Below are 26,495 nucleotides of genomic sequence, written 5' to 3'. Positions count from 1 at the left end.
TGAAGAAACAAAATCATTTTTATAACTGGTTATTAGGGGGTTAACATTTGATTTTTTTCCCCACAGAAGTAAAAATGGAATAATGTAATACAGATGCAAAACTACATCTGTACTACACCAGTGTGAAAATAAAACAGTGTTCTGATGTCTTGAAAAAGTGTTTTCCAAACACTGTGTCCCCAGCTGTTGCAAAAATACAACTCCCAGCATGCTGGGAGTTGTACTTTTACAACAGCTGGAGGCGCACTGTTTGGAAAACACTGTCCTAAGGCTAGGTTTCCACACGTTTTTTTTCTGGTGTTTTTCAGGTATTTTCCTCCCAATGGGTAGGAAAATATGCAGCAGCAAATACACGGCAAAATACGGTATGTGCAACCCTACCCTAATAGTGTGAACATGGAATATTACGCAAAATGTCTGTATGAATGTACATAAAGTGAAGCCTCCATGGATTATACTGTTGTATCCATATTACACTATACAATGTAAAATCTAATAACACGAATAGCATCCTGCATCCTTTAGGTTTCCACACAGGTTTTTTTTCTGGCATTTTTTGGATATCTGCCATTGCAGTTTCAAAAGGAATGGAAAATATAAAGGAAGGACTTCTCCTTCCTACTGGATCCACTTCTGACTTTGGCTCAAAAACTGCAGTGGCAGATATCCCAAAAATGCCAGAAAACTATGTTGCTGTGTATTTGCTGCTGCATTTTTTCTTACACCCTTGGTGCAAAAAAAAAAGTGGTGTGAAAAAAAAATGACGCGACAATAAACTCATCAATTTTCATAGCAGCACAAAGGACCTTTGAAAATGTGAGGAGAAAAAATATGTGATCGATATTGCTGTAACACAAATTACAGTAGTTTTTAGTTGTCTCTATTCTGTAGACAGTAGTCTCTATTCTGTCCCAATTTGTGCTTTAGTATATCAGTGTAGGTTAAATATATCAACCTGGAGTCCATACTGTTAATCTATGGGTATGGTTTTGGTTTCTAGATGTAAACATGCTTCTATTCACACATTCATTGACAGCAAGTAGCGATCGACCATCGTGGTCATGTAGAGCAACTGAACCATATTAAAATTCATTAGAGTGATTGTTCCTTATTTCCATAAAACAGAATAATTGGCGTAAGTTTGTAGACAGCTTCCCATACTTAAGTGTACTAATACAAACAATTGATGCAGTTCCACCAACCTCAACATAAGAAATTGGCAATATTCCCACTCTCCCATAATGTTCTCCTTCATACCAGTTCTTGTCTATTTTCCTGAGGATATACACAGTATCTCCTTTTTTAAAGGATAGCTCTCTGTAAAGTAAATGTCACAAACATAGAAAGTAGGATATCATTATTGTTAAAAAAAATCCAAAAGATAGATAGATAGGAAGGAAGATAGATAGATTGATAGATAGATATGCAAAAAGAGGTTTTAAAGCAGCGCTCCATAAAGGTGAAAGAGTGACGTTTATTTAATCCTCTACCGGGTTTTTTCATGGTTAAAATGTTGCTCTCACATTTTTTGATGGAATAAGCTTCACTGTTTCACCTTTATGGAGCGCTGCTTTGAAACCTTTTTTTGGATATCTACTATGGGAATTTTTGGACTTTTTCCCTTGCAATATCTTGCACCCACCTATAGACATCATTATTTATTTTTCACAAAAGTGCTATTGCTTTTTTTGTTGTAGATAGATAGATAGTATAAAAAAATGGAGAATAAAACACACATGAGATCGGCAAGATCATGATAATAAATTATGATGCCGGTACTGCAGTAGAAGTCGACCACTTACTTTGGTGTCTGTGCCTTGAAGTCATACACAGCTCTAGCAGCCTAGATAAGAAAAAGACAAGTAAGACAGCTAGCATAGAGGGAAACTTTTCTTTCCAAATTGTAGAAATTGTATATAAACATTAAAATGGGCTGGGCCCTTACACTATCTGGTCGTCCCTTTAAAAAATGAATGGCCTATCCTGAGGGTAGGGCATCAATATTAAGTTAGCAGGGTCCAACTCCTTACACCCCGTATCAGTTGTATAAAGAGGCCATATATATGCAGGAACATTGTCTGCAAATCCATTTGTACTGTACGAATGCTGTACTAATTTTAGCAACAGAGGAAGGTACTACAGCACTGTCCTAATCACCTTAACTAGGCCGACTAACCCCTTTAACCAGACCATACATATTTGATACTTAACTCGATGAGTGCTTGGCCGACAGCTAGTGCCTTCCCATTACATACACACGATTTCAGTAAAATGACTAAAATAAGATTCTGATAGACATATATTACAGAGGATTACAACAGTGCCTGCAGGAACAAGGGATCAGTTATGCTGAAATCCTACCCCTAGATGTCTTCTACTAAAAGTCCTGCATTAGTCCCACATGTTAGTGGGAACTGCATTCCTGCTGTGGAAAAAGTGCAGGAACTCCGTTCCCATGAGTTCTTGCAGGACTTGAGCCCTGTCTATTGCAATGTTTCCTTAAAGGGGTACTCCACTGCCCCAGCATTCAGAACATTTAGTTCAGAACGCTGTGTGCGGTCTTCAGGGGTAGCCGCACCCCCTCATTGCAAGCCTATGGGAGGGGGCGTGACGGCAGTCACGCCCCCTCCCAGAGACTTGCATTGAGGGGTCGTGATGTCACAAGGGGCATGGCGACCCCCGAAGCTGTGGCAGTGAACACTGTGGCAGTGGAGTACCCCTTTAACATAACATATCATTAACCCCTTAAGGACCAGGCCATTTTACACCTTAGGACCAGAGCGTTTTTTGAACATCTGACCACTGTCACTTTAAGCATTAATAACTCTAAGACGCTTTTACCTATCATTCAGATTCCAAAATTGTTTTTTCGTGACATATTCTACTTTATGTTATTGGTAAAATTTTGTCGATACTTGCATCGTTTCTTAGTGAAAAATTCCAAAATTTGATGAAAAAATTGAAAATTTTGCATTTTTCTAACTTTGAAGCTCTCTGCTTGTAAGGAAAATGGATATTCCAAATACATTTTTTTTATTCACATATACAATATGTCCACTTTATGTTTGCATCATAAAATTTACGAGTTTTTACTTTTGGAAGACACCAGAGGGCTTCAAAGTTCAGCAGCAGTTTTCCAATTTTTCACAAAATTTCCAAAATCACAATTTTTCAGGGACCAGTTCAGGTTTGAAGTGGATTTGAAGGGTCTTCTTCTTAGAAATACCCCATAAATGACCCCATTATAAAAACTGCACCCCCCAAAGTATTCAAAATGACATTCAGTCAGCGTTTTAACCCTTTAGGTGTTTCACAGGAATAGCAGCAAAGTAAAGGAGAAAATTCACAATCTTCATTTTTTACACTTGCATGTTCTTGTAGACCCAATTTTTGAATTTTTACAAGGGGTAAAAGGAGAAAATGTATACTTATATTTGTAGCCCAATTTCTCTCGAGTAAGCACATACCTCATATGTCTATGTAAATTGTTCGGCGGGCGCAGTAGAGGGCTCAGAAGCGAAGGAGCGACGAGGGGATTTTGGAGAGTACGTTTTTCTGAAATGGTTTTTGGGGGGCATGTTACATTTAGGAAGCCCCTATGGTGCCAGAACAGGAAATAATACCCACATGGCATACCATTTTGGAAACTAGACCCCTTGAGGAACGTAACAAGGAATAAAGTGAGCCTTAATACCCCACAGGTGTTTCACGACTTTTGCATATGTAAAAAAAGTTAAAAAAATGTCACAAAAATGTGTGTTTCCACCCAAATTTCACATGTATGCAAGGGTTAATAGCAGAAAATACCCCCCAAAATTTGTAACCCCATCTCTTCTGAGTATGGAGGTACCCCATAAGTTGACCTGAAGCGCACTACGGGCGAACTACAATGCTCAGAAGAGAAGAAGTCATATTTGGCTTTTTGAGAGCAAATTTTGCTCGGGGGGCATGTCGCATTTAGGAAGCCCCTATGGTGCCAGGACAGCAAAATAACCCCCACATGGCATACCATTTTGGAAACTAGACCCCTTGAGGAACGTAACAAGGGGTACAGTGAGCATTTAGCCCCCACTGGTGTCTGTCAGATCTTTGGAACAGTGGTCTGTACAACATTTTTAATTTGCACAGCCCACTGTTCCAAAGATGGGGTGTAAATTCTCACTGCACCCCTCATTACATTCCGTGAGGGGTGTAGTTTCCGAAATGGGGTCACATGTGGGGTTTTGTTTTTTTTGCGTTTGTCAAAACCGCTGTAACAATCAGCCAGCCCTGTGCAAATCACCTCAAATGTACATGGCGCACTCTCCCTTCTGAGCCTTGTTGTGCGCCCCCAGAGCACTTTGCGCCCACATATGGGGTATCTCCGTAGTCGGGAGAAATTGCATTACAAATTTTGGGGGGCGTTTTTCCCTTTTACCTCTTGTCAAAATGAAAAGTATGGGGCAACACCAGCATGTTAGTGTAAAAAATTTTTTTTTTTACACTAACATGCTGGTGTAGACCCCCAACTTCACCTTTTCATAAGGGGTGAAAGGAGAAAAAGCCCCCCAAAATTTGTTAGGCAATTTCTCCCGATTACGGCGATACCCCATATGTGACCCTAAACTGTTGCCTTGAAATACGACAGGGCTCCAAAGTGAGAGCGCCATGCGCATTTGAGGCCTGAATTAGGGATTTGCATAGGGGTGGACATAGGGGTATTCTACGCCAGTGATTCCCAAACAGGGTGCCTCCAGCTGTTGCAAAACTCCCAGCATGCCTGGACAGTTAACGGCTGTCCGGCAATACTGGGAGTTGTTGTTTTGCAACAGCTGGAGGCTCCATTTTGGAAACAGTGGCGTACCAGACGCTTTCATTTTCATTGGGGAGGGGGGCTGTGTAGGGGTATGTGTATATGTAGTGTTTTTTTACTTTTTATTTTATTTTGTGTTAGTGTAGTGTAGTGTTTTTAGGGTACAGTCACACGGGCGGGGGATTACAGCGAGTTTGAGCTGCTGCGCAAAATTTGCTGCATCGCAAACTTGCAGCCTGATACTCACTGTAAGCCCCTGCCCATGTGAGTGTACCCTGTACATTCACAGGGGGGGGGGACCTCCAGCTGTTGCAAAACTACAACTCCCAGCATGCACAGTCCATCAGTGCATGCTGGTAGTTATAGTTTTGCAACAGCTGGGGGCACACGGATTGGGAAACACTGAGTTAGGAAACAGACAATGTTTCTCAACCAGTGTGCCTCCTCTTGTTGCAAAGCCACAACTACCAGCATTCTCAGGCATGCTGGGAGTAGTAGTTCGGCAACATCTTTAGAGCCAGATGTTGCCGAACTACAACTCCCAGCATGCTTGGAGTTGTAGTTTTGCAACATCTGGAGGACTACAGTTTGCAGACCACTAATACAGTGGTTCCCAATCTGTGCCCTTCCAGATGTTGCAAAACTACAACTCCCAGTATGCCAAAACTGTCCAGGCATGCTGGGAGTTGTAGTTCTGCAACGAAGGGCCAGATGTTACAGAACTACAACTCCCAGCATGCCTGGACAGTAAGGGCATGCTGAGGATGTGTAGTTTTGCAACATCTGGAAGGGCACAGTGGTCTCCAAACTGTGGACCTCCAGATGTTGCAAAACTACAACTCCCAGCATGCCCAGACACCAAGGGCTGTCTGGGCATGCTGGGAGTTGTAGTTTACAAGGTCCCATTACAGCAATGCATGTCGCTTTACGGCGACGTGCATTGCTGTAAAGGGCCCGACCGCGGCTGAAGATCTGCTCACCTGTCGCCGCTGCCGCCGTCTCCGCCGCCGGGATCCGGTTCTTCAGGGACGAGGTAAGTACCGGGGCCGGTCCCCAGCACTCCCCCGTCCCCCGCCGCGTCCTCCGGTCTTCCTCCCGTCCTCTCCGGACTTCAAGGGGCCGGGAAGGACGGGAGGAAGTAACCGCCCCCCCCCCCCCCCCCCCCCCCCCGCGATTGATCGGTTAGTTAACCGACGGATCGCAGGGGATCGGAGGAGGTGGCAGGCATGCCACCTCTCTCCTAGGCTCCAGGATGGTCCTGGCTGTCTGTGACAGCCGGGATCATGCAAAATTACCGGGCGGTCGGGTCCCAGAGACCCGATCAGCCCGGTATCGCCGCAGATCGCAAGGGCGATTTCCCTTGCGATTTGCGGCCCCCCTCGGCGTTTGCCCTGGATGCCTGCTGAAGGATTTCAGCAGGCATCTGGTTCCGATCTCTGCCCGGCGAGCGGCAGAGAACGGAAAACGCCATGACGTTGTGGAATGTCATTGGTCCTTAAGGCCCAGGGTGCCATGACGTTCCACAACGTCATTGGTCCTTAAGAGGTTAATCCCGCCCAGCTGATTAGATTGTGAAGAATATATTCAAGATACTGGGTTACCTCTTTCTCTTGAACTCCCCTTCTTGCAGAACTTTTGCTCACATCAGTAAAGGCTGATGAATAATTTCGTGGAGAATCTTGATCTGCTATAAAAACAGAATAATATTAACTCAGATTTGCTCTTATTTATATTGTTTTAGTGTTTCTTTGGGCAGCTTGAAATAGATATCTAGTGCTATCCTGTTATACAGTCCTATACATCTCGCTACATGGATCTTAAACATGCAGGCTATTTTTACTGGGTGACATAAGCACAGACCTTCCACCACATAATAGGTATGCTGATCCTAGCCCTGGTAGCATTCAATGCAGTCCTGGGCGGTGACTTCATTGCAGCCTTCCCTGTTAGAAATGCTTCATCTAAGAGGAACAGGGTGATCTCATACTGTCATACGTTATTTTCTGCTATCATATCTGTCATGAGCATAAGCCTAACCAAAACTGCAGAAAAATAAACACAGATGGACACAGACGGATGTATCATCTACACAATGTCATGCTTTATACACATGCATGGAAGAACTGCATGCAAAACAACTTACTTGACAAATTACTCAACTGTGGACCTCACACTGTTGCAAAACTCCAATTCCCAGCAAGCTGGGTATTGATGTTTTGCAACAGCTGCAGGTCCAATGTTTGTAGACCACTGTTCTAGTGGATTCTTCATCTAGTTCTTAAATGATATCTGTCACCATCAATGACATTTAATATAGATTAGCCTATTTGAATTACTTGTCTAATATACTTCTTAATACAATTTTGTAACTTTATGTGTTAAATTAGCCCCTAGGGGTCCTCCTTCTGGTCCTGCCTCCAGTCCTGCTTTCAGATTGTTTTCTGCAGCAGCTTGGCAGAGAGAAAAGTCAGAAATTGCTGGTGGGCCTCAGTTCAGCACAGTGTATAGAGTGCATAGAGCTGAATATTTCAGCTTCCTTTCCCTTTGAGTTGAGCTAGAATGTAGAGCAGGGTTTCCCAACCAGCCTCCAGCTGTTATGAAACTACAACTCCCAGCAATCCTGGAAGTTAAAGACTGGGGGGGGGGGGGGGGGGGGGGGGGGGGGGTTGTAGGTACACCCAGCAATCCTGGAAGTTAAAGACTGGGGGGTTGTAGGTTTGCAACAGCTGGAGGCACTCTGGTTGGGAAACATTGCTGTAGAGTCATGATGCCTCCAGTGAATAGTGCTAAATATTGTGCTAAACATTGTGCTGGATATGTCTGCTCCCTTTTGCAGCTGCTGGGCAGAGCTCAGAGACTGTAAAGTTTAGTGAGGCTATGTTCAGACTGCGGAATATCGGCTTAGTGAATCTTTGTGCGGACATTATGTACACTGCGGGGTGCCGGCATAATATTCCGGTGCTAGGACTGTACCGTCTCTTAGATGGCTATGCATTCTGTGCAGCCTCCACACAATGAATGAACGTGTTCATTCTTTGTGCGAACACAGAAAATGGAATTTCTGGCACAGAAATTACACTGTGTGCACAGCGCAGCAGAATCCCGTTGAATTCAACAGGACCCTGCTGCAGCAGAATCTCCGTGCCGGACTCCAATGTGGAACCCGGCATGGAAATTCTACTGTGTGAACCTAGCCTTATAGAGTTCAGAGCTGAGGGAAGGGTGTGTTTAGAGAAGCATAGCTGAGGGAGGAAGTTCTCCCCTGTATGGCTTCAGATGATGTCACGCCTGCTGGCCATATGCATGTGACTTGCATGTGAAGGTGCCAGAAGGTGGACGATCAGTGGTCTGTAGAATCATTTGTACAAGTAATCCCTCCAGCAATGCTCCAGACTACACTGATAGAGCACTGTGATTTAAAATGTACCTGTGAAAACAACTTTTGACATGTGCTAGGGACATGTCAAAAGTTTTTATCGAGCGAGGTCTGAGTGTTCAGATCCCAACCGTCGACAAGAACGAGCAGGTTGAGAGCCCATCCAGCCCGTCCCTCAAGTCCATGTGTCACAGAGCCGGGAGAGAACATAACATAGTTCTGCCAGTTTGTTCTTGTTATCAGTTGGGGTTCAAAGACTCAGACCCCAACCAATAAAATCTTTTGATATGTCTCTATGATATATCAAGAGTCTTTATAAATGACAGGTACCATTTAAAGAAAGAAGTCCCAATAAGCTTACACAAAGTGTCAAATTATTGAATTCGGCTAATCGTACCACTTATTGTTTCAGTCAGCGATATCTGAAAAAATCTATTGTGACCATTCACATTTTTGGCCAAGATCTGCTGCATAATTTACAACTGATGTCAGCTGAAATGGCCCAGATCATCCATGACTGATATGTGTACAGCCAGCTTGAAGGCATTAACCCAAGAATAACAATTATTACCTGTCTACAGAATAGGTGAGTCCGAATCCTGGGACCCCTACTGATCACGAGAACTTATGCTGAATCTGTGAATGTTTCAAAGTCACGGTTGTAGACAGTATATAGAGCCATGGCTGAGCATGCACACTGTCACTTTATTTAACCACATGTGAACATATGACCTAGATTTTTTTGCAGAGGCAGAGGCCGATACTATGGTTCTATTTTATAGATGTTGTTTTTAACAGCATTTAAAGATAAACATTACAACAAGCCCCATGGATATAGGCAGCAATAGACAGGAGCTGTACAATTAACATGAATGGGAAAGGCTTATGGATGTGCTCTGTGAACTATACAGAGGGGAGGGGAGGCTGAGCTCCTATTGGAGCTCCTTATGGATGTGCTCTGTGAACTAAACTACCGGGGAGGGGAGGCTGAGCTCCTATTGTCTTCTCTGTTTATTTTGAAAGTTTATTTTTAAACTATCATGGTTATCCAAATTTATAGACTGACTTTACTTTGTTAGTTATAGCATCCTTTAGTCAGTACAGTGGATCACTTAAAACTGCTTATAGTGTGTGGATAGAGATTAAGAAAAGCTGTGAGAAGTTCACAGCTCTCTATAACCATATATGATACAATAACTTCTCTTCTACATGAATAAAACGGGTAAACTCCCATAATTTTATATTTGTGGGGTCCAGCCTCTGTTTATGAGAATGAAGGGACGCAGTGCTGGTGTAGCCCTACATTCCCACTGTGCAGGAAAATATTTATAAGGAGATGCAGCACTATACCAGTACTCCTCCCCTTTATTTTCATGTACAGTGGGGGCCCCAGAAGTTGGACCCCACAATTAAAAAAGTGATGGCATATACCAGTGATATGCCTTCACTTTATGAGATAGGAAACCGCTCTTCTAACTTTCCAACACACAATCTCAATGTTCCCAAAAGCAAATTTAAGCAGAACATGTAAGAATGGCCAATATAATGATAAAATAGGAAAAACCTGGCACATATGGTATGCAAGCTTTACATTACGAAAATGGGTATCTTAATAGAAGAAAAGATAAAAAGATGGTTTATATTAATGATTCTTAGAAACAGAGATGAAGAGGAAGCAAGAAAGATCAAATATTGGATACAGTGCTAATATTAAAGAGGTAGAACATTTGTAATAACCCAATCTGAGATTGTCTGCACCATCTGCTTCTTCCTACAACATCTCTGTATCATATATGGATCCACAACTTTAAAAATCTGCATGAATGAAATGAGGTGGATACAATGTGACATTTAGGGAAATGATAGCGGAGCACCTTGGAAAGCATATGGGCTATCCTGGGAGTTGTTGTTGGTTGCATCCACTTCCTGGTAAGAGGCACTGACGGGCGGTCTTCCACAATCAGTCTGATAAGGTGGGTAATGAATAGCACCATCTTGAGACAGCTGGCAGTAAGACTGGTTAGGGGTGGATAGAGGAAATGCTTTTAAAGAAGAATTTCTTTCTGGGACATCTGGTAGAAGCTCACTTATAAGTCTGTGCAGGATGCTGTTGTCTGGTAAGCTCCCACGCCTTTTCTCAGCTTTAATTTGGTCACAGATATTCTGAAGAGCTGAGTCCAGGGCTTCAAACACTGATGCTTTACACCGGCCTTTCTCAGATTGCCTTTTAGGCGTGGAGCTTTTTTTCCTACGAAAAGGCACTGGACTGACAAGAAAAGCAATTTTGGAAAGGCCTGAATCCGTTTCTCTCCTTCCTGAAGGTTCACTTTTGTCCTGCTTAGCCCTCTCGTGTTTTAACATGGTGGTGAAACGTGTGTATGATGCTGGGCACCTTCCTTTGCAAGAACTGATGAGGTGCCGATGGTGGTGGTGATGATGGTGGTGGTGGTGATGGTGATGCCCAGAACCATAAAAACTTTCAGATGATGTGAAGGAATAGTGGTCAAAATCACTCTCACTGCAAAATGAAGATCCTTCTATTTGTATAAAGTCACTCAGGTCTGAAACAACTGCCTCAGGGTCACTATCAGAAAATTCCACATGTGATTTTGGAATCTGATCACTTGTCACCTCAATATGGACTGGAACTAACGGCTTAGTTTTCCCATTGTGCTGTACCTGAGATATATGTCTTTCTTGAGCTTCTTCGTCGAGTAGAGATTCAATAGAAAACCTACGTTTAGGGCACAAGCTGTTGGTAGAGATATCTAAGCTGACTGCAGACAGCATCTCTTCTCCAAGGTTGGGCATGGATTTGGATTTCTGGATAAGCTGTTCAAACTCCGATATTCTTGTGGGGACCATATCTCTTGGCACTTCTTCAGACACTGTTCTCCAACCTGCGAATATCCCTTTTTGCTGTTCCTGCTCATACTGCATGATGCGAGATTTCACAGAGCAGATCACTTCAGAGCTCATCAAGTCCTTGCGATTGATGCGATGCATTTTTTTATATAACTTAAGAAAACCTGGAGTGTCGTGAGCCGACCTATGACGAACCCTGGACGTGTTTGGTGCACACCCTTCAGATGTATATGAGTTTCCCCACACCAAGGAACTACTTTGCTTTAACTTGTCTTCACACAATAAGGATCCCATGCTTTCAGATTTGGCCTGGTTGGTCGAGAAGTTATTGTGATCCTCTGATAATAAATCATCACAACTCCTAGACTTTATTTTTGGTGACGCTGCTTCCTCTATACTGCTCCAAACCTCCGCATTCTGTCGTGTCATCTGCCAGCCATTCTTAAAGCTGATAGCACGTTTTGTATCATCAGGCACAGCTAAGTGGTAACTATTGCCACTACAGTAATCTATTGAGTTTGAGGCATTCGGTTTATGTAGAGAATAAGTGAATAGGGGGGGATACAGTCTGCTAACATCCCCACCTTCAAAATCCAAAGAGCAGCATGACAAGAGAGAGACATTTCCAGAAATTAACAGATTTATAGCAAAAGAGAAAGCATTAGTAAGAGAATGAAATATAGAAAAAACATTGATAAAGACACAATGTAAGAAACTACGGTAAGCAAATCCAGTCTGTCAAAAACAAGATTTATATATGTTATCTATCTGAATATATCACTAATTCTAGTCTACAAACTGATACACGCCATATGACACAACATTTTATCATAAACTAATTTTTAGCTAAGAACTTATATGGGTAATTTTTGAAAAACCAAAAACAACAACCACATTGCACATGTAAGACAATTCCATTGACTTAGTACCAACCAATTCTAAGCATGAAGTTCTTATATAAATATAGCTCCAATGGGTTTAGAACTAATCTAAAACAACTACACAGAAGTGGGTGTGAAGGAAAGGAAGCATGGTTTTGTCCATACATTTAAATTTATGTAAACAGGTGCACCCTTACAGGAAATAGACATTGGGGGGAATTTACTACTACGTAACACATTTTTGTCCAAGTTTGGTGCACAACAGGTATTTGCTCTTTACTTGCTCTTTGGTGACACTTTTTCAAAATGTTCATGTTTGGAGGTTTAATTTCCAAAAAGGGGCATGGCTTTTTACGATTAATCTTGTAATAATAAAATGCTAATTTCTGGCAACATTTTTGGCACAAGCTAAGCAAAAAACGAGGCATTAATTCCTGCATCTGGAAAAGGATATATTAACTAATGCACATAGAAAATACACTTTGTCTAATGCAGTCGGCATGTGGGATATTTAGCAATAGTAAATTCCACCTATTTTTGCCAACTGGCGTTTGTTGAGCCACTGGCGTTTTTTTCCCTGAAATCGTGACGTTTTTCTCCCATAGAAGTCTATGGGAGTAAAAAAAACGCCAAGAAAAATGCAATGTGGGTTTTAACTTTGCCGTTTTTCAGGCGGTTTTTATTCTCTTTTGGACAAAAAAGTGATAGAGATACCTTTTTTAATAAAATTTCGAAGGATACCATTAAAAAAAATAATAAAAAAGATACAGTAGTGATCGAGAAAATTGTATTTAACGAAATTTATCTTTTTTATAACAAAATTTTTATACATTTTTAAACAGGGATCAATTTATGTGTGCGGGCAGAGCACTAAAAATAAAGCCGACAATAATAAAAATGTAGTGTGTGTGTTTTTTTTAACTTTTTTTTCTTTATTTTTTAAGTGGTACTACTACTCCCAGCATGGAACACACTGCTCCATGATGGGAGTAGTAGTACCTGCACTTATTGACAGATCACCCCGGGTCTGTTGTGATTCTCCTGTATAACGTATAGATGCGCCTGAATGCTCTTCTATGGTCCCCTGCACTAACGTATATATACACCTATTCATATTTCCTGCAGAGAGCTGTGATTGGCCAGATGGTTCAGTGCAGGGGACCATAGAAGAGCGGCTGCTCGCATCTATACATTATACAGGAGGATCACAGCAGGTGTCAGGGGTGACATCCACTGTGATCTTTCCTTAACTGCAGGTACTACAGCTCCCAACATGGAGCAGAGCGTGCTCCATGATGGGAATAGTAGTACCTGCAGTTAAGGACAGATCACAGTGGGTATCACTCCTGACATCCGCTGTGATCGTCCCTTCTATTGCAGAGATACTCTGGCCAGTGATGTGAATAGAACATCACTCATTCATATTTCCCTCAGAGCTGTGATTGGCTGCAACCATCCGGCCATTCCCCACTCTGGGCGAAAAATATTAACGAGTGATGTTCTATTCACATCACTGGCCGGAGTACAGAGCAGAGATGTGAGCGCTGTATAGAGCTGCTCCGCATCTCTGCAATATTATGTACGATCGCATCGGGCGATATGTCTATTAGTACAGGTACTACACCTCCCATCATGGAACAGTCTGTTCCATGCTGGGAGTAAGTAGTACTACCTAAAAAATGTCAAAAAATAGAGGGGGAAAAAGTGAAACACACACACACTTTATTAAAAATTAATAAAAATGTTGTTATAAAAAATATAAATTTCGTTAAATACATATTTTTTCCATCACTACTGTATCCTTTTTTTTTTTTTTGGTACCCAACAAATTTTGGGTACCAAAAAAAAACCCGCAAAAAGGGGCCAAAAATGCAATTTCCACATAAATGAAAAAACGCCAGACGCAGGTAATTGAACAGGCGTTTTTCCAGGCGTTTTTTTCAGGCGTTTTTTTCAAACCAAAAAACACAGGACAAAAAACCAAGTAGGAACTTAGCCTAAGGGTATGTTTGCACATAGGATTTCAAAATTTCTGCCTCAGATTTACAGCATGTGGAATCAGTTGAGGTTTTGGATGCAGGTTATCTCCATTCAATGGCTACATAGGGCAGAATCCAGGATCACATAGATAAAAAACTACAGGGTCATAGCGTACAGAACAATGAGTACTTTTAAACTGTTTGTAAACACTTTAACAATGCAAACCTTTGTGGACCATTCAATAATGTTGTTAAAATCCTAAAGAGTAAATTTACCATTACAATTTTACACTATTTTAACATATAACATTAGCGAAACACCATAAATACACTGTTTCTCCGATATTACTATTCTAGAATTACATCTGCTTCTATAGCCCAGAGTTGTATTCATAATTCTGCAGGCTAGGTCTTATAAACTCTGGTGAGTTACATTTTGGGAAAACATTCTTTATCCCAGGCCTGTGGAATTTCTAACAGTACCAGCAGAATTATGAACAAGTCTTGTTCTAAAATTTATTTTAGAATTCAACTTTTTTCTTTTAAATCTGTTCCTATTGTAACCAGCAGGTGGCAGCATTGCACTTAGATTTAGAAAGCGGGTAGAACATTGTTAGCACAAGTTGCTTATATACATAGAATCACTTCTTGAGGTGGCACATTATGCCTACCTTTAATTCGCGAAGGAGACGGAGGTGAGGAGTTAATGAAAGGTTTTCGCACGGTGGTATTTGTGCCTTGCATTCCTGTTCGGCTAAGGCTGTTTCTGTTTGCATTCTGGTCACTGCTGGTTCTCTGATGGCCCACACTGGGCTCAGACTTCCGTCTTTTCCTGTAGTCACTTGCAGAACTTAGAAAATAAACAAAACAAATTGATAACATTTCTGCACCAAATATCCTCCATTGTGTTACCGCTACTCTTGTGTGTGGTGCAAGTTTTGTCCTTTTTATCTCATCAGTGTTCAAACATTAAAGGGGTTATCCAGGAATAGAAAAACACAACTAATTTCTTTCCAAAACAGCTCCACATCTGTCTCCAGGTTGGGTGTGGTTTTACAACTTGGCTCCATTCACTTCAAAGGAACTGAGCTGCAGAACCACACCCAACCTGGAGACAGACGGGGGCCTGTTTTTGGAAGAAAGCAGCTCTGTTTTTCTATTCCTGGATAACTCCTTTAAGTGACTGCACTACCTGCATCCAAGCCACACTTGAAGTAGTGCATGTGTGCAGCTGTCTTATAATGGTTTATAACAATAATTTTAACAATAATCTAAACATTTTCGGTATTTGTTGATTAGTCGTAAAGATCGGCTTGGAGAAACTTTAGCCCATTTCTCTGTACAGCTGCAGCTCTGTTATGTTGGTGGGTTTAGCCTGCTTCCACGACGTTTCTACTGGACGAAAGTGGTACTTCAGGGAAGTACATATACTGTATATATAAATGAAAGCTCCAAAGCCACCACACATACTGGATCTGTTACCTGTAAACCATCTTGCCTGATAGCCTGTGGCCTCTGTTGTCTTCTCTGGCTGCTTGATATCCTTTGCCATCCTTCTCTCCCCTTGCCTACATCTCCCCTCAATCATTGCAGCTCTGCTCTGCCAGCCCCCAGCAGAGAGAGGTTCAGTGTCTGATTGACTGAGGCTGCACACACCTCCCAGTTCTCAGCACTAAAGAGAGCATGACTCATCAGTGCAGGGTAGAAACCGCATGGTCTGTGTCTCTCAGGAGGGTGGGGGGCTGCTTTCATAGAATGATTTGGGCAGAGACAGAGTGGCTGGATGATGTCATTCCCTCACTCCCTGCATGTGAGTGACAACCAAAGAGGGGCAACTGCTCTACATAGCCAATGAATGATATTTAGACAATTAAATAGGTTGATGAGAGGGAAAGGATGGGTTATTGGTTTAGTTCCCCGGAGTACCCCGTTAAGGTCAGGATTTTGACTTGTCCAATCCAAGATTTCCACTGTATTCTTCTTTAACCATTCTTTGGTGGAACGACAAGTGTCCTGACCCAGACACAGTGTAACAGGCACTAACCATGATACTACCACCATCATGTTTTACAAATAGTATGAGGTTTCATGCTAGAATGCGTTTTTCTTTTTTAGAACATAACACTTTTCATTTAAACTATAAAGATCTATTTTGTTCTTATCCATCCCTAAAACATTTTTTTCCAAATAATCTATCATGATTGTTCACTACATTGCATATAATCATTTTTACATTTTTACTGGACATGCAATTTTTACTGGACATGTGAAAATTACCAGCATGAGTTTTAAAATGAAACTGTGCAGATAGAGCTATAGACTCAAATTTCACCTTTAATTTATCTGCTAATCCTAGAGATTCACATACTTTTGCTGCTCACAGATATGTAATATTGGATCATTTTCGTCAATAAATAAATGACCAAGTTTTATATATTTTTGACTCATTTGTTTGATTTGGTTCTCTTTATTTACTTTTAGGCCTTTTGTGAAAATCTGAAAAAATCTTAGGTTAAAATTATCCAGAAAAAAGAAAAATTCTGAAGGGTTCACAAACTTTTTAAGCATCTATGTTGGGAGCAAACCATTACCTCCTGTGTTGTTTTTTTTTCTGCAATTGCCCAGTATTGTATTATGTTGACTTCATTAGAGCAATAAAATAAACTAAAATACACTGCTCAAAAAAATAAAAGGAACACTTAAACAACACAATGTAACTCCAAGTCAATCACACTTCTGTGAAATCACACTGTCCACTCAGGAAGCAACACTGATTGACAATCAATTTCACATGCTGTTGTGCAAATGGAACAGACAACAGGTGGAAATTATAGGCAACTAGCAATACACCCCCAATAAAGGGGTGGTTCTGCAGGTGGTGACCACAGACCACTTCTCAGTTCCTATGCTTCCTAGCTGATGTTTTGATCACTTTTGAATGCTGGAGGTGCATTTACTCTAGTGGTAGCATGAGACGGAGTCTACAACCCACACAAGTGGCTCAGGTAGTGCAGCTCATCCAGGATGGCACATCAATGCGAGCTGTGGCAAGAAGGTTTTCTGTGTCTGTCAGCGTAGTGTTCAGAACATGGAGGCGCTACCAGGAGACAGGCCAGAGATGTCAGGAGACATGGAGGAAGCAACAACCCAGCAGTAGGACCGCTACCTCTGCCTTTGTGCAAGGAGGAACACTGCCAGAGCCCTGCAAAATGACCTCCAGCAGGCCACAAATGTGCATGTGTTCACTCAAACGGTCAGAAACAGACTCCATGGGGGTGGTATGAGGGCCTGACGTCCACAGGTGGGGGTTGTGCTTACAGCCCAACACCATGCAGGATGTTTGGCATTTGCCATGAGAACACCAAGTTTGGCAAATTCGCCACTGGCGCCCTGTGCTCTTCACAGATGAAAGCAGGTTCACTCTGAGCACATGTGACAGATGCGACAGAATCTGGAGACGCCATGGAGAATGTTCTACTGCCTGCAACAACCTACAGCATGACAGATTTGGCGGTGGGTCAGTAATGGTGTGGGGTGGCATTTCTTTGGGGGGGCCGCACAGCCCTCCATGTGCTTGCCAGAGGTAGCCTGACTGTCATTAGGTCCTGAGATGAGATCTTCAGACCCCTTGTGAGACCATATGCGGTTGGCCCTGGGTTCCTCCTAATGCAAGACAATGCTAGACCTCATGTGCCTGGAGTAGGTAAGCAGTTCCTGCAAGAGGAAGGCATTGATGCTATGGACATGATCTGAATCCGATTGAGCACATCTGGGACATCATGTCTCGCTCCACCCACCAACACCACGTTGCACCACAGAATGTCCGCCACCTCATCAGGAGCATGCCCAGGCGTTGTAGAGAGGTCATACGGGCACGCGGAGGCCACACACACTACTGAGCCTCATTTTGACTTGTTTTAAGGACATTACATCAAAGTTGGATCAGCCTGTAGTGTGGTTTTCCACTTAGATTTTGAGTGTGACTCCATATCCAGACCTCCATGGATTGATTATGATTAGTTCATTCATTCAGATCTAGGATGTGTTGTCTTAGTGTTCCCTTAATTTTTTTTGAACATTGTACTTAGGGACACCATCTATGGCAGAAATCTTAGCCTTCTTGTTATAGCCAGCTAACAGTCTCTATTTCTTGCTTAAGGGTTTTTCACAGTCTTCCCTGCAGAACGCTTTGATATACTTTGTTCATCTTGCATGCACAGTATGAGCTCTTTTGACAAATACTCCATATTAATAGGAATGCTGCACCTAGATTTTTTCCTGAATAGACAGATACTAAAACAAATATTTTTTCTAATTTGTTTCTTTTTTATTGCAATTTTTATTTTTTTATTTACATTTCTGTGCATTATTATGAGGGTTGTCATCTTGCTTGAGCTGTTTAGTAATGTAAATTCAGTAATCCTTTACTCAGGAAGCATCATTTGACGTGAAACGGACGTTTCCTTGTCCCCGCACCTTATCTGCTCTCCTTGATCCTCGTGCATGCGTGTCTGAAGTGTATGTGAATTTGCCATGCATTCCTGGTTAAACCATCGCTGCACAGCTGTCAACCATGGTGAGTTGCCGTGTCTTTTCTTATCTCCAGTACTCATGCCGTACATATCTTTACTTTAGACACTGAGCACCACACTGACCTGTGATACAGACCGCTCACTACACATGTGGCTAATTAAGTGCTCACCATATCATTGCTAGTATACTCGCAGTGCCTGGCAGTCATCTATATTGGACATACTTTACTAATAAGCATCACAACTATTGGCAGCCATTAAGATGCCATCTACTTTTGTAGTCTGATGACTAAACAAATATGATAACTAATTTACCAGTGTCAAAGTACTGTATGATAATAATGTGCAATGGGCATATAAACAATAATGTCAGTCATGTTACCTGGAAGGTCTGTCGGTGCTTCTTTCTATGGATGGTTGGTATAATGATGTCTGCAGGAAAAAAATTGATCTTTAGTGAACGACCGAAGATCCATACACATTGAATGTCTATACATATTATTCACTTTACAGCCATCTATCTGCTTAATATAACAAGAATTTTCATTTTTACTAATTAATGCACAGAACACAGAAGTCATGAAGCAGGAAGCTGATGTCAAGCTGTCTAGAACGTGTTGTCCTGCCAAATAGACGGTAGTCATATATAGGGCTGTCTACAGTCATAACACTGTACACTTCAAATTATGCTCTTTGACATCCCGGCTGTTTAAAGAAATGTGAGGTTAAGAAAGGACATTGAGATGAAAGGGCCAGCTGTACACTGGCTGCTCGTGGAAAATATTAAAATCATGCAGTTAAATATAGTGATAGGGTAGGCAAGGGCAACTAAAAAGGAGGATTCATACATCTTTGCCTTCCATGGCTCCAGTGGGATCTAAAAAGATGTAAACTTTTCTTTTTGCCTTATCTATAAGTGATCTTAGGCTTGGGTTCACCCTGTGTTATCCAAATTTACATAGTCATACCAGCAAAAAGGTATGCCAATGTATGGCTTTGTGTGCACCCACAGGCTCTTTAACTTAAATGGACCAAATGCAGTGTACTCTTGACTAGGTTTGTTACATCTCCCATACCTGTAGCTTATTTTGTGAATAAAAAGTGAAATATGGTCTTCTGCGCTTTTGAGTCTTGCAAAATAAAACTATATGTTTGGCAAATGGTCCAAACATAACAACAACTAGTAGACAGGTTGTAAAAGGTATACCTTTTTGGTTGCATGCCCATGTATACCTTGGATGTGGAGCCTGAAGGCATATAATCATTTTTGTTGTTCCAACTAAACTAAAATGAAAAAAACCTTGTAAACAGTGTTTTATCTGTAAATTGTTCTGTGACTACAGCATGTGTATAGACCTTTGGGTTTCTAGTGTAACAGAATACAAGTAAGCCCTTAATAATCTGATCCTGCAGTCATGGGCTGGCATTTATCATTGTAGGTGTAAGTGAAGCATTTTTCTACACCTTTTTTTGTGTGCTGGTAATGTGTAGGAACACCAAATTTATGAAAAGGTAGCAGAGCATTTGATACATTTTGTGTAGGTCACATTTTTTGAAATTTCTCTCTTCACATACACCAAAAAGCTAAGCTAAGTCTGGTCTGGTGTAGTTTTAGAGACTTTTCAGTGACTTTGCCCCTTTTTTGCGCCTTTTCACAAAAAGGTGCAATTCATTAAACCCTTACATATCATGTGTATTGCCAAAATCTGTGGATTGCAACTCAAAATCAGCAGAAATGTGTAAACCAAAAGGCACAAATAAACCCTGTTTGCGCCTTTTTTGCACCTTTTCAAGACACAAAAAAACTGTCTAAAGACAATGATAAATGTCGGCCATGGTCTTTTACTTTCACCCCTACTTATCAACCTACATTTGGTAAATTTGCAAGAAACAGGAGACTAAAAGGAGAGAATGTGATTCCATGGTCTGTCTACATCCAGGGTCTGTAGTTTTTCTTTTTGTTTTTTTAACAATAAAGATGCTCAGATCTGCTTGGAACTGTAGACACAGCATTTTAGGATATTTTTTATTCAATAATAACTGCATAATTGCTTTATTTTTGACCTTGATAAATTGGAACAGTACACATAGCCTTTAAATACACCTGAGAAAAGTTTCATGATGCTAGTGTCTAATAAGACCTTCAGAACTACACTAACCACCAGTCTGACCACAAGAAAAATATATCCTATAATGTTTAACAGAAAGTGGCCTCTTACACAGTATGTGGCTCACTTCCTGTAAACTAGAGGATTACTTAATTATTTATCAGATCCCTACTGGCCGATTAGGCCCCTAATTGCCCACCACTTCCTTGTTCCTTTTTATGTATCATTATGCACAGTGTGTTGCTAAAGATAGCATGTCTAACCTATCTAAAGAGACCAGGAAGTGCAGTAATATAGTAGATGAGTCCAAAGAATGATTAGCTGCAGAGTTATACTAGATGCTTGATTAACATTGCCTGCCTTTATTTGATTTAAAACAAATTCTCTAGTGCGTCATGTATAATGTAGCCTGCCACTGTTCTCCTGTGTAAAATAGGTATAGTAACAGGGAGAAAAGTATCCAGACTGAATCTATTTCATATGATACTCTACAGTGTTAATTTGGGACAGAAGTTGAATGTCACTGATCTATCACTTACTGTACATAGGAATGAGAGCAAGTGTGACGAGGCTCCACCTCTTTAAAATCAGAGGAATCATGAAAAACAAAGGCTGCATTGGGAAACCATATCAGAGAGGGAATATGAATCACGATGGCAGACAACCGCTGCCTGCCAAATCAACTAAAATAGGTATTGATAAAGCATATATAAGAATATCTACATTATTTTCTCATAAAAGCCTATGCTGCACTACTAGAAAAAAAAACATTTCCCGGAATACTTTTTTAATGAGTATCTGTCAGCTGTATTGGTTTCTAGGAACTGCAGACACTGATAGATTGCTGTTAGAGTCTAAACGTAAACTCAATCCTTCCTGGAGCTGATGGTGTTTGCCAAACTTAAAAAATATTCTTTTTATTTCTTAGCAACGTGTCAAGAAGGCAAAGTCAAGCTGCTCAAGTGCCACATGGCGTGCTTCTATGCTTCCACTCACCTTCCACAGCTCCTTCTTGATGATAAACACCTCTGTGCATACCTCAAGGAGGGGTTAGGTGGTAAAGAGTTAGCCAGACTGTGGCACCTGGCTCCCCCTCCTTGACACTTGGCTGAGAAATTAAAAGGACATTTTGTAAGTTTGCAAACACCATCAGCTCCAGGAAAGGTAGTTATCCTTTATACCCTAACAGCTATCTTATAGTCTGCACTTCTTAGCAGGGAATAGAGGTTACAGATTCCATTTAAGAAACTCTATATACACTATATTTATGTCAATGCAATTTTCTTCACTGGCAACTAAGCCATGAAAAACTCAAGCAGGCAATTTATGGGAATTTCAGATTCTCAACTTTTATAATATTATTTTATAAATAAATGTTGTCCGTACACTTATCTGATATAGTATGTTTTGATCTTCTAAGCCAGATATACTCATTAATGGGGTACTCCGCTGGAAACATCTTATTCCCTATCCAAAGTATAGGGAATAGGATGTTAGATTGCGGGGGTCCCCAGCGATCTCCACTGCGCACCCCTGTCATTCGGTGCACGGAGCGAACTCCGCACCATGCCTGATGACTGGCGATGCAAGCTGGCACACCCCCTCCATTCACATTTATTGGAGGAGACGTGATGGCTATATACTAGTTGTCACGCCCCCTCCCATAGACATGAAGCTGCAAGCTTCCATGTTCCGGCTGCCGCCACCAGCTCGGAGATTGGGGGGGTCCCCAGTAGCGGGACCCCTGTGATCTAACATCTTTTTCAACGGAGTACACCTTTAAAGTAGCTATTTAGTTTAGACACTAATACCCTATTAGAGAAAGGGCAAGACCTTTAAAGGGGTTATTCTTCCAAAAACAGTACCACAGCTGTCCTTAGGTTGTGTGTGGTATTACAGTTTGGCTCCAGCCACTTCAATGGAAATGAGCGACAACACCACACACCCTAAGGACAGGTATGATGCTGTTTTTGGAAGAAATTAACTCTCTTTTTTTCTACTCCTGGATAACCCCTTTTAAGCATGGGGCTACATGTTCAAGCTTTACTTAGTTCTTCAATCTGCTTATTGGCTATTGCAAAATCTGTGTAAATTATCATCACTTTAAAAAGATTCATGTTGTTCTTACAATGGATATAAGAAGTCTACACACCTTTTTAAAATGCCAGGTTCTTGTGATGTTAAAGAATAAGACAAAGACATGAACAATTCAGTTGCAAAACAAACTGAAAACTTTAATAACGAAAGGAAAAACAATAACACACTATAACCTAGTTGCATTAGCCTTAGACTTATGTGCTCACCCTTAGACTTATGTGCACACCCTTAGACTTACATGCACACCCTTAGACTTATGTGCACACCCTTAGACTTATGTGCACACCCTTAGACTTATGTGCACACTCTTAGACTTATGTGCATACCCTTAGACTTATGTGCACACCCTTAGACTTATGTGCACACCCTTAGACTTATGTGCACACCCTTAGACTTATATGCACACCCTCAGACTTATGTGCACACCCTTAGACTTATGTGCACACCCTTAGACTTATATGCACACCATTAGACTTATGTGCACACCCTTAGAAGACTTATGTGCACACCCTTAGACTTATGTGCACACCCTTAGACTTATGTGCACACCCTTAGACTTATATGCACACCCTTAGACTTATATGCACACCCCTAGACTTATATGCACACCCTTAGACTTATGTGCACACCCTTAGACTTATATGCACATCCTTAGACTTATGTGCACACCCTTAGACTTATATGCACATCCTTAGACTTATGTGCACACCCTTAGACTTATGTGCACACCCTTAGACTTATGTGCACACCCTTAGACTTATATGCACACCCTTAGACTTATGTGCACACCCTTAGACTTATGTGCACACCCTTAGACTTATGTGCACACCCTTAGACTTATGTGCACACCCTTAGACTTATATGCACACCCCTAGACTTATATGCACATCCTTAGACTTATGTGCACACCCTTAGACTTATATGCACATCCTTAGACTTATGTGCACACCCTTAGACTTATGTGCACACCCTTAGACTTATGTGCACACCCTTAGACTTATGTGCACACCCTTAGACTTATATGCACACCCTTAGACTTATATGCACACCCTTAGACTTAGACTTCATCTTCTGCTTTCTAAAGGACACCTAAAGGTTTGTGAAAAAAAATTACCCGGTATTTGGAACTGTTCATAATTTTTTCACCCTAGCTGAGGGTTCCCTGGTTCTAGCTGAAGAAAAACAGTCGCAAAGTATGATGCTGCACCACCATGCTTTACTGCGGGTATCGTGTTCTTTCATGTGCAGTGTTGTTTTTGTGCCAATCATACCTTTTGGAATTATGGACAAAAAGTAAACCTTGGTTTCATCAGATGTTTGTTTTTTGCAAACTAGCGCCAGGCTTGAATGTTTCTTTTTAAATTTTTTTATGAAAACAGGCTTCCGTCCTGCCACCCTATCGCATTCATATAAAGAATACAGAAGATGTCACATGTAGCACACAGCCGGTACTTGCAAAAATGTCAACATTTCTGCAGTTTACTTAATGTTGTCTCTTGAAACCTCCCTGAAAAGTTTTATTCTCATCTTTTCATCAACTTTGAAGGAACATCCAGTTATAGGTAATGTCTCTGTTGTGCCATATTTTCTCCACTTGACGATGACTGTCTTCACTGTGTTCTATGCTTTATCTGATGCTTTGGAAATTCTTTTGTACCCTTCTCCTGACTGATTTCTTTCAACAATGCGATCCTGTGATGCTTTGAAAGCACTCTACAGGGCTTTTGCTGTGAGATGCAACTAAACAAATGTCAAGAAAATCCTACTAGAGCAGCTGAACTTTATTTGTGACTTTAAATGATTGCCGGTGCCGTGCCATATTTTGTGTTTTGCCGTTGAATGTGTTACAGGCCCAAGATACCTCCATAGGCTGACAAGCGCACACCTGCCCCCTACCATTGGTTCCTGGGGGGGGGGGGTTGTGCGTATCACGTGACCACAAATATTCTGTCTCAAACACCGTTCCCTTTAGTGTGAATTCGGCTAACACAGCAAGAGGATGTCTCCTGCTCTGATAGCCGAAGCGCTGCGGCTGTAATGTAATTGATTCCCCGCTATGGGGACCGTGCGCCCGCCAGTGTCATAAGCTGGCATCTCATACAGATCCCCCTGCGGGCACACGGTCCCCATAGCGGGGAATCAATTACATAACAGCCGCAGCACGTATAACATTGCAGTCGCAGCGCTTCAGCTATCACAGCAGGAGAAATCCTCTTGCTGTGGTAGCCGAACTCACACTGAAGGGAACAGTGTTTCAGACAGCATATTTGTGGTCATGTGACACGCGCACACACCACCCCCAGCCCCCACAGGAACCAATGGTGGTGGTGGTGGGGGGGGGGGTGTCAGCCAATGGAGCGGTCTTAGTCCAGCACTGGAAAGTGCTGAGTCATGTAACACATTCCATGGCAAAAACAAAATATGGCACAACACCGGTGTGTAATGACTTCTATTTAACATGAGTCTGATTGGTTATTTCTGAACACAACCACATCCCCAGTTATAAGAGGGAGTACACACTTATGCAACCAGGTTATAGTGTGTTATGGTTTTTTCTTTTCTACTCAAAGATTTCAGTTGGTTGTGGAATTGAATTACTCCCGTTATAGGTCATGTTAAAGATGGAAAAAGTTCTGACATTATTTATCTTTGTCTCATTCTTTAACATCCCAAGAACCTGACATTTTAAAAGTGTGTGTAGACTTTTTATATTCACTGTATGTGCACAGCATCTGACATCCCCATATGTTTTTAGTCGCTCTCCATCTTGGGAATAATAATGGACTGTGAAATATAAGATGGAGTGGGAACTAATGCCAGCAGAGGATTGTTTCTGCTCCGCCATGTATAATTTCTGATAAATACTTTGCAGACAAATTATAATACAGAGAATATCAATCTGCAAAAAGTTTTTATTTATTTATTCCTAATAGGTCAATAGGGAGTTAAGGAAGGCTGGGTTCACATATGTCCGGCGTCTGGGAGCGTTCCACTGTCCGGCATCCAGAAACAATGGATGCCAGATGCCATACAACTGATGACTACTGATGCACGTTTTCATCAGTTATGGCATCAGTTGCATCGAGATCTAGGCTGAGTTCACCTATGCTGGATGCTGGACATATGTGAACCCATGGAGACGCACTTGTTTTAATTGTTTAACCTTTCGAATATAATGATATTAAGTATATAAATAATGACTGCTGTGGCCAAAGCTGCGTCTCTCATATACTATACGCTACATTATCTGTCCACAGAATGACTGCTAAGGGCTTAAAAAACTCATCACCCCAACTGCAGCAAGGTAATTCCGTATATGAAAATTGAAAGGACAGTACAGAATCCAAAGCACATCATAGCAGCTGCATTTATAAATTGCTCCTGCCTAATAAAAACCTGAAATAATCTCAATTGAAATATAAGACATTATAAAAAAGGCACTTAGAGTAATGAAAAATATGGCATTTTATTCTTTACTGTTTATTTTCTAGATACAATATAACATATTGTCCTAGAAAAGGCAGAACAAAATGATGGTGAGACTAATATAAAGTGAACATAGCAGCATGTTTGGGCTACTCCTGCTTCGTCCATGCTTTCCATAGATGGCCACTTATTTAAAAGACTGGTATGTAATGCTACATTTCCCCTGCAGTGCCCATGGCCTCCTACAATGATACGAGCTGATCATGGAGGATAAGACAATCAGACAAATCAGTGAAAACACTATATATTTTCTGCTGCAAATCTGGACAGAATATTTGCAGCATATTTGGCCCATGTGAGCATGCCCCTAATGTACCCACAGACAAAAAGATGAACATATTTAGATGTATAACAGGCCATGCAAACAATGAATAAGATT

General features: G+C 41.4%; 1 protein-coding gene and 1 long non-coding RNA gene across 23 annotated transcripts in view; one reads left to right on the top strand and one right to left on the bottom strand.

The window, feature by feature from the left end:
* Window positions 1–26,495, bottom strand: part of SORBS2 (sorbin and SH3 domain containing 2) — a 305,036-nt gene that overhangs the window by 47,925 nt on the left and 230,616 nt on the right. For 15 of the 19 annotated variants that reach the window (XM_056559539.1, XM_056559575.1, XM_056559567.1 and 12 more), the window contains 6 exons: window positions 18,808–18,857; window positions 14,565–14,743; window positions 10,043–11,617; window positions 6,394–6,479; window positions 1,803–1,843; window positions 1,203–1,317 (listed from right to left, as the gene is read on the bottom strand). In XM_056559539.1, the coding sequence (XP_056415514.1) occupies window positions 1,203–1,317; window positions 1,803–1,843; window positions 6,394–6,479; window positions 10,043–11,617; window positions 14,565–14,743; window positions 18,808–18,857 (2,046 nt within the window). The remainder of the gene's footprint in view (window positions 1–1,202; window positions 1,318–1,802; window positions 1,844–6,393; window positions 6,480–10,042; window positions 11,618–14,564; window positions 14,744–18,807; window positions 18,858–26,495) is intronic. The other 4 variants (XM_056559684.1, XM_056559694.1, XM_056559664.1 and 1 more) reach the window with 1 other exon arrangement.
* On the top strand, window positions 12–26,495 carry LOC130357212 (uncharacterized). 4 transcript variants are annotated; one of them, XR_008889136.1, is made up of 5 exons: window positions 12–365; window positions 8,581–8,754; window positions 18,326–18,469; window positions 21,082–21,225; window positions 24,010–24,519. It is a non-coding gene; the product is annotated as an uncharacterized LOC130357212 (long non-coding RNA). The 4 variants fall into 4 exon arrangements; XR_008889134.1 differs by lacking the exon at window positions 12–365 and adding an exon at window positions 25,888–26,495 and having other exon boundaries at window positions 7,468–8,754; window positions 24,010–24,192; XR_008889135.1 differs by lacking the exon at window positions 12–365 and adding an exon at window positions 18,993–19,061 and having other exon boundaries at window positions 7,468–8,754.

Source organism: Hyla sarda, chromosome 1 (assembly GCF_029499605.1).
Source record: "Hyla sarda isolate aHylSar1 chromosome 1, aHylSar1.hap1, whole genome shotgun sequence".
Lineage (NCBI taxonomy): Eukaryota > Metazoa > Chordata > Amphibia > Anura > Hylidae > Hyla > Hyla sarda.
Note: the sequence above shows the minus strand (reverse complement) of the source record. Positions and strands in the feature narration are given on the sequence as shown.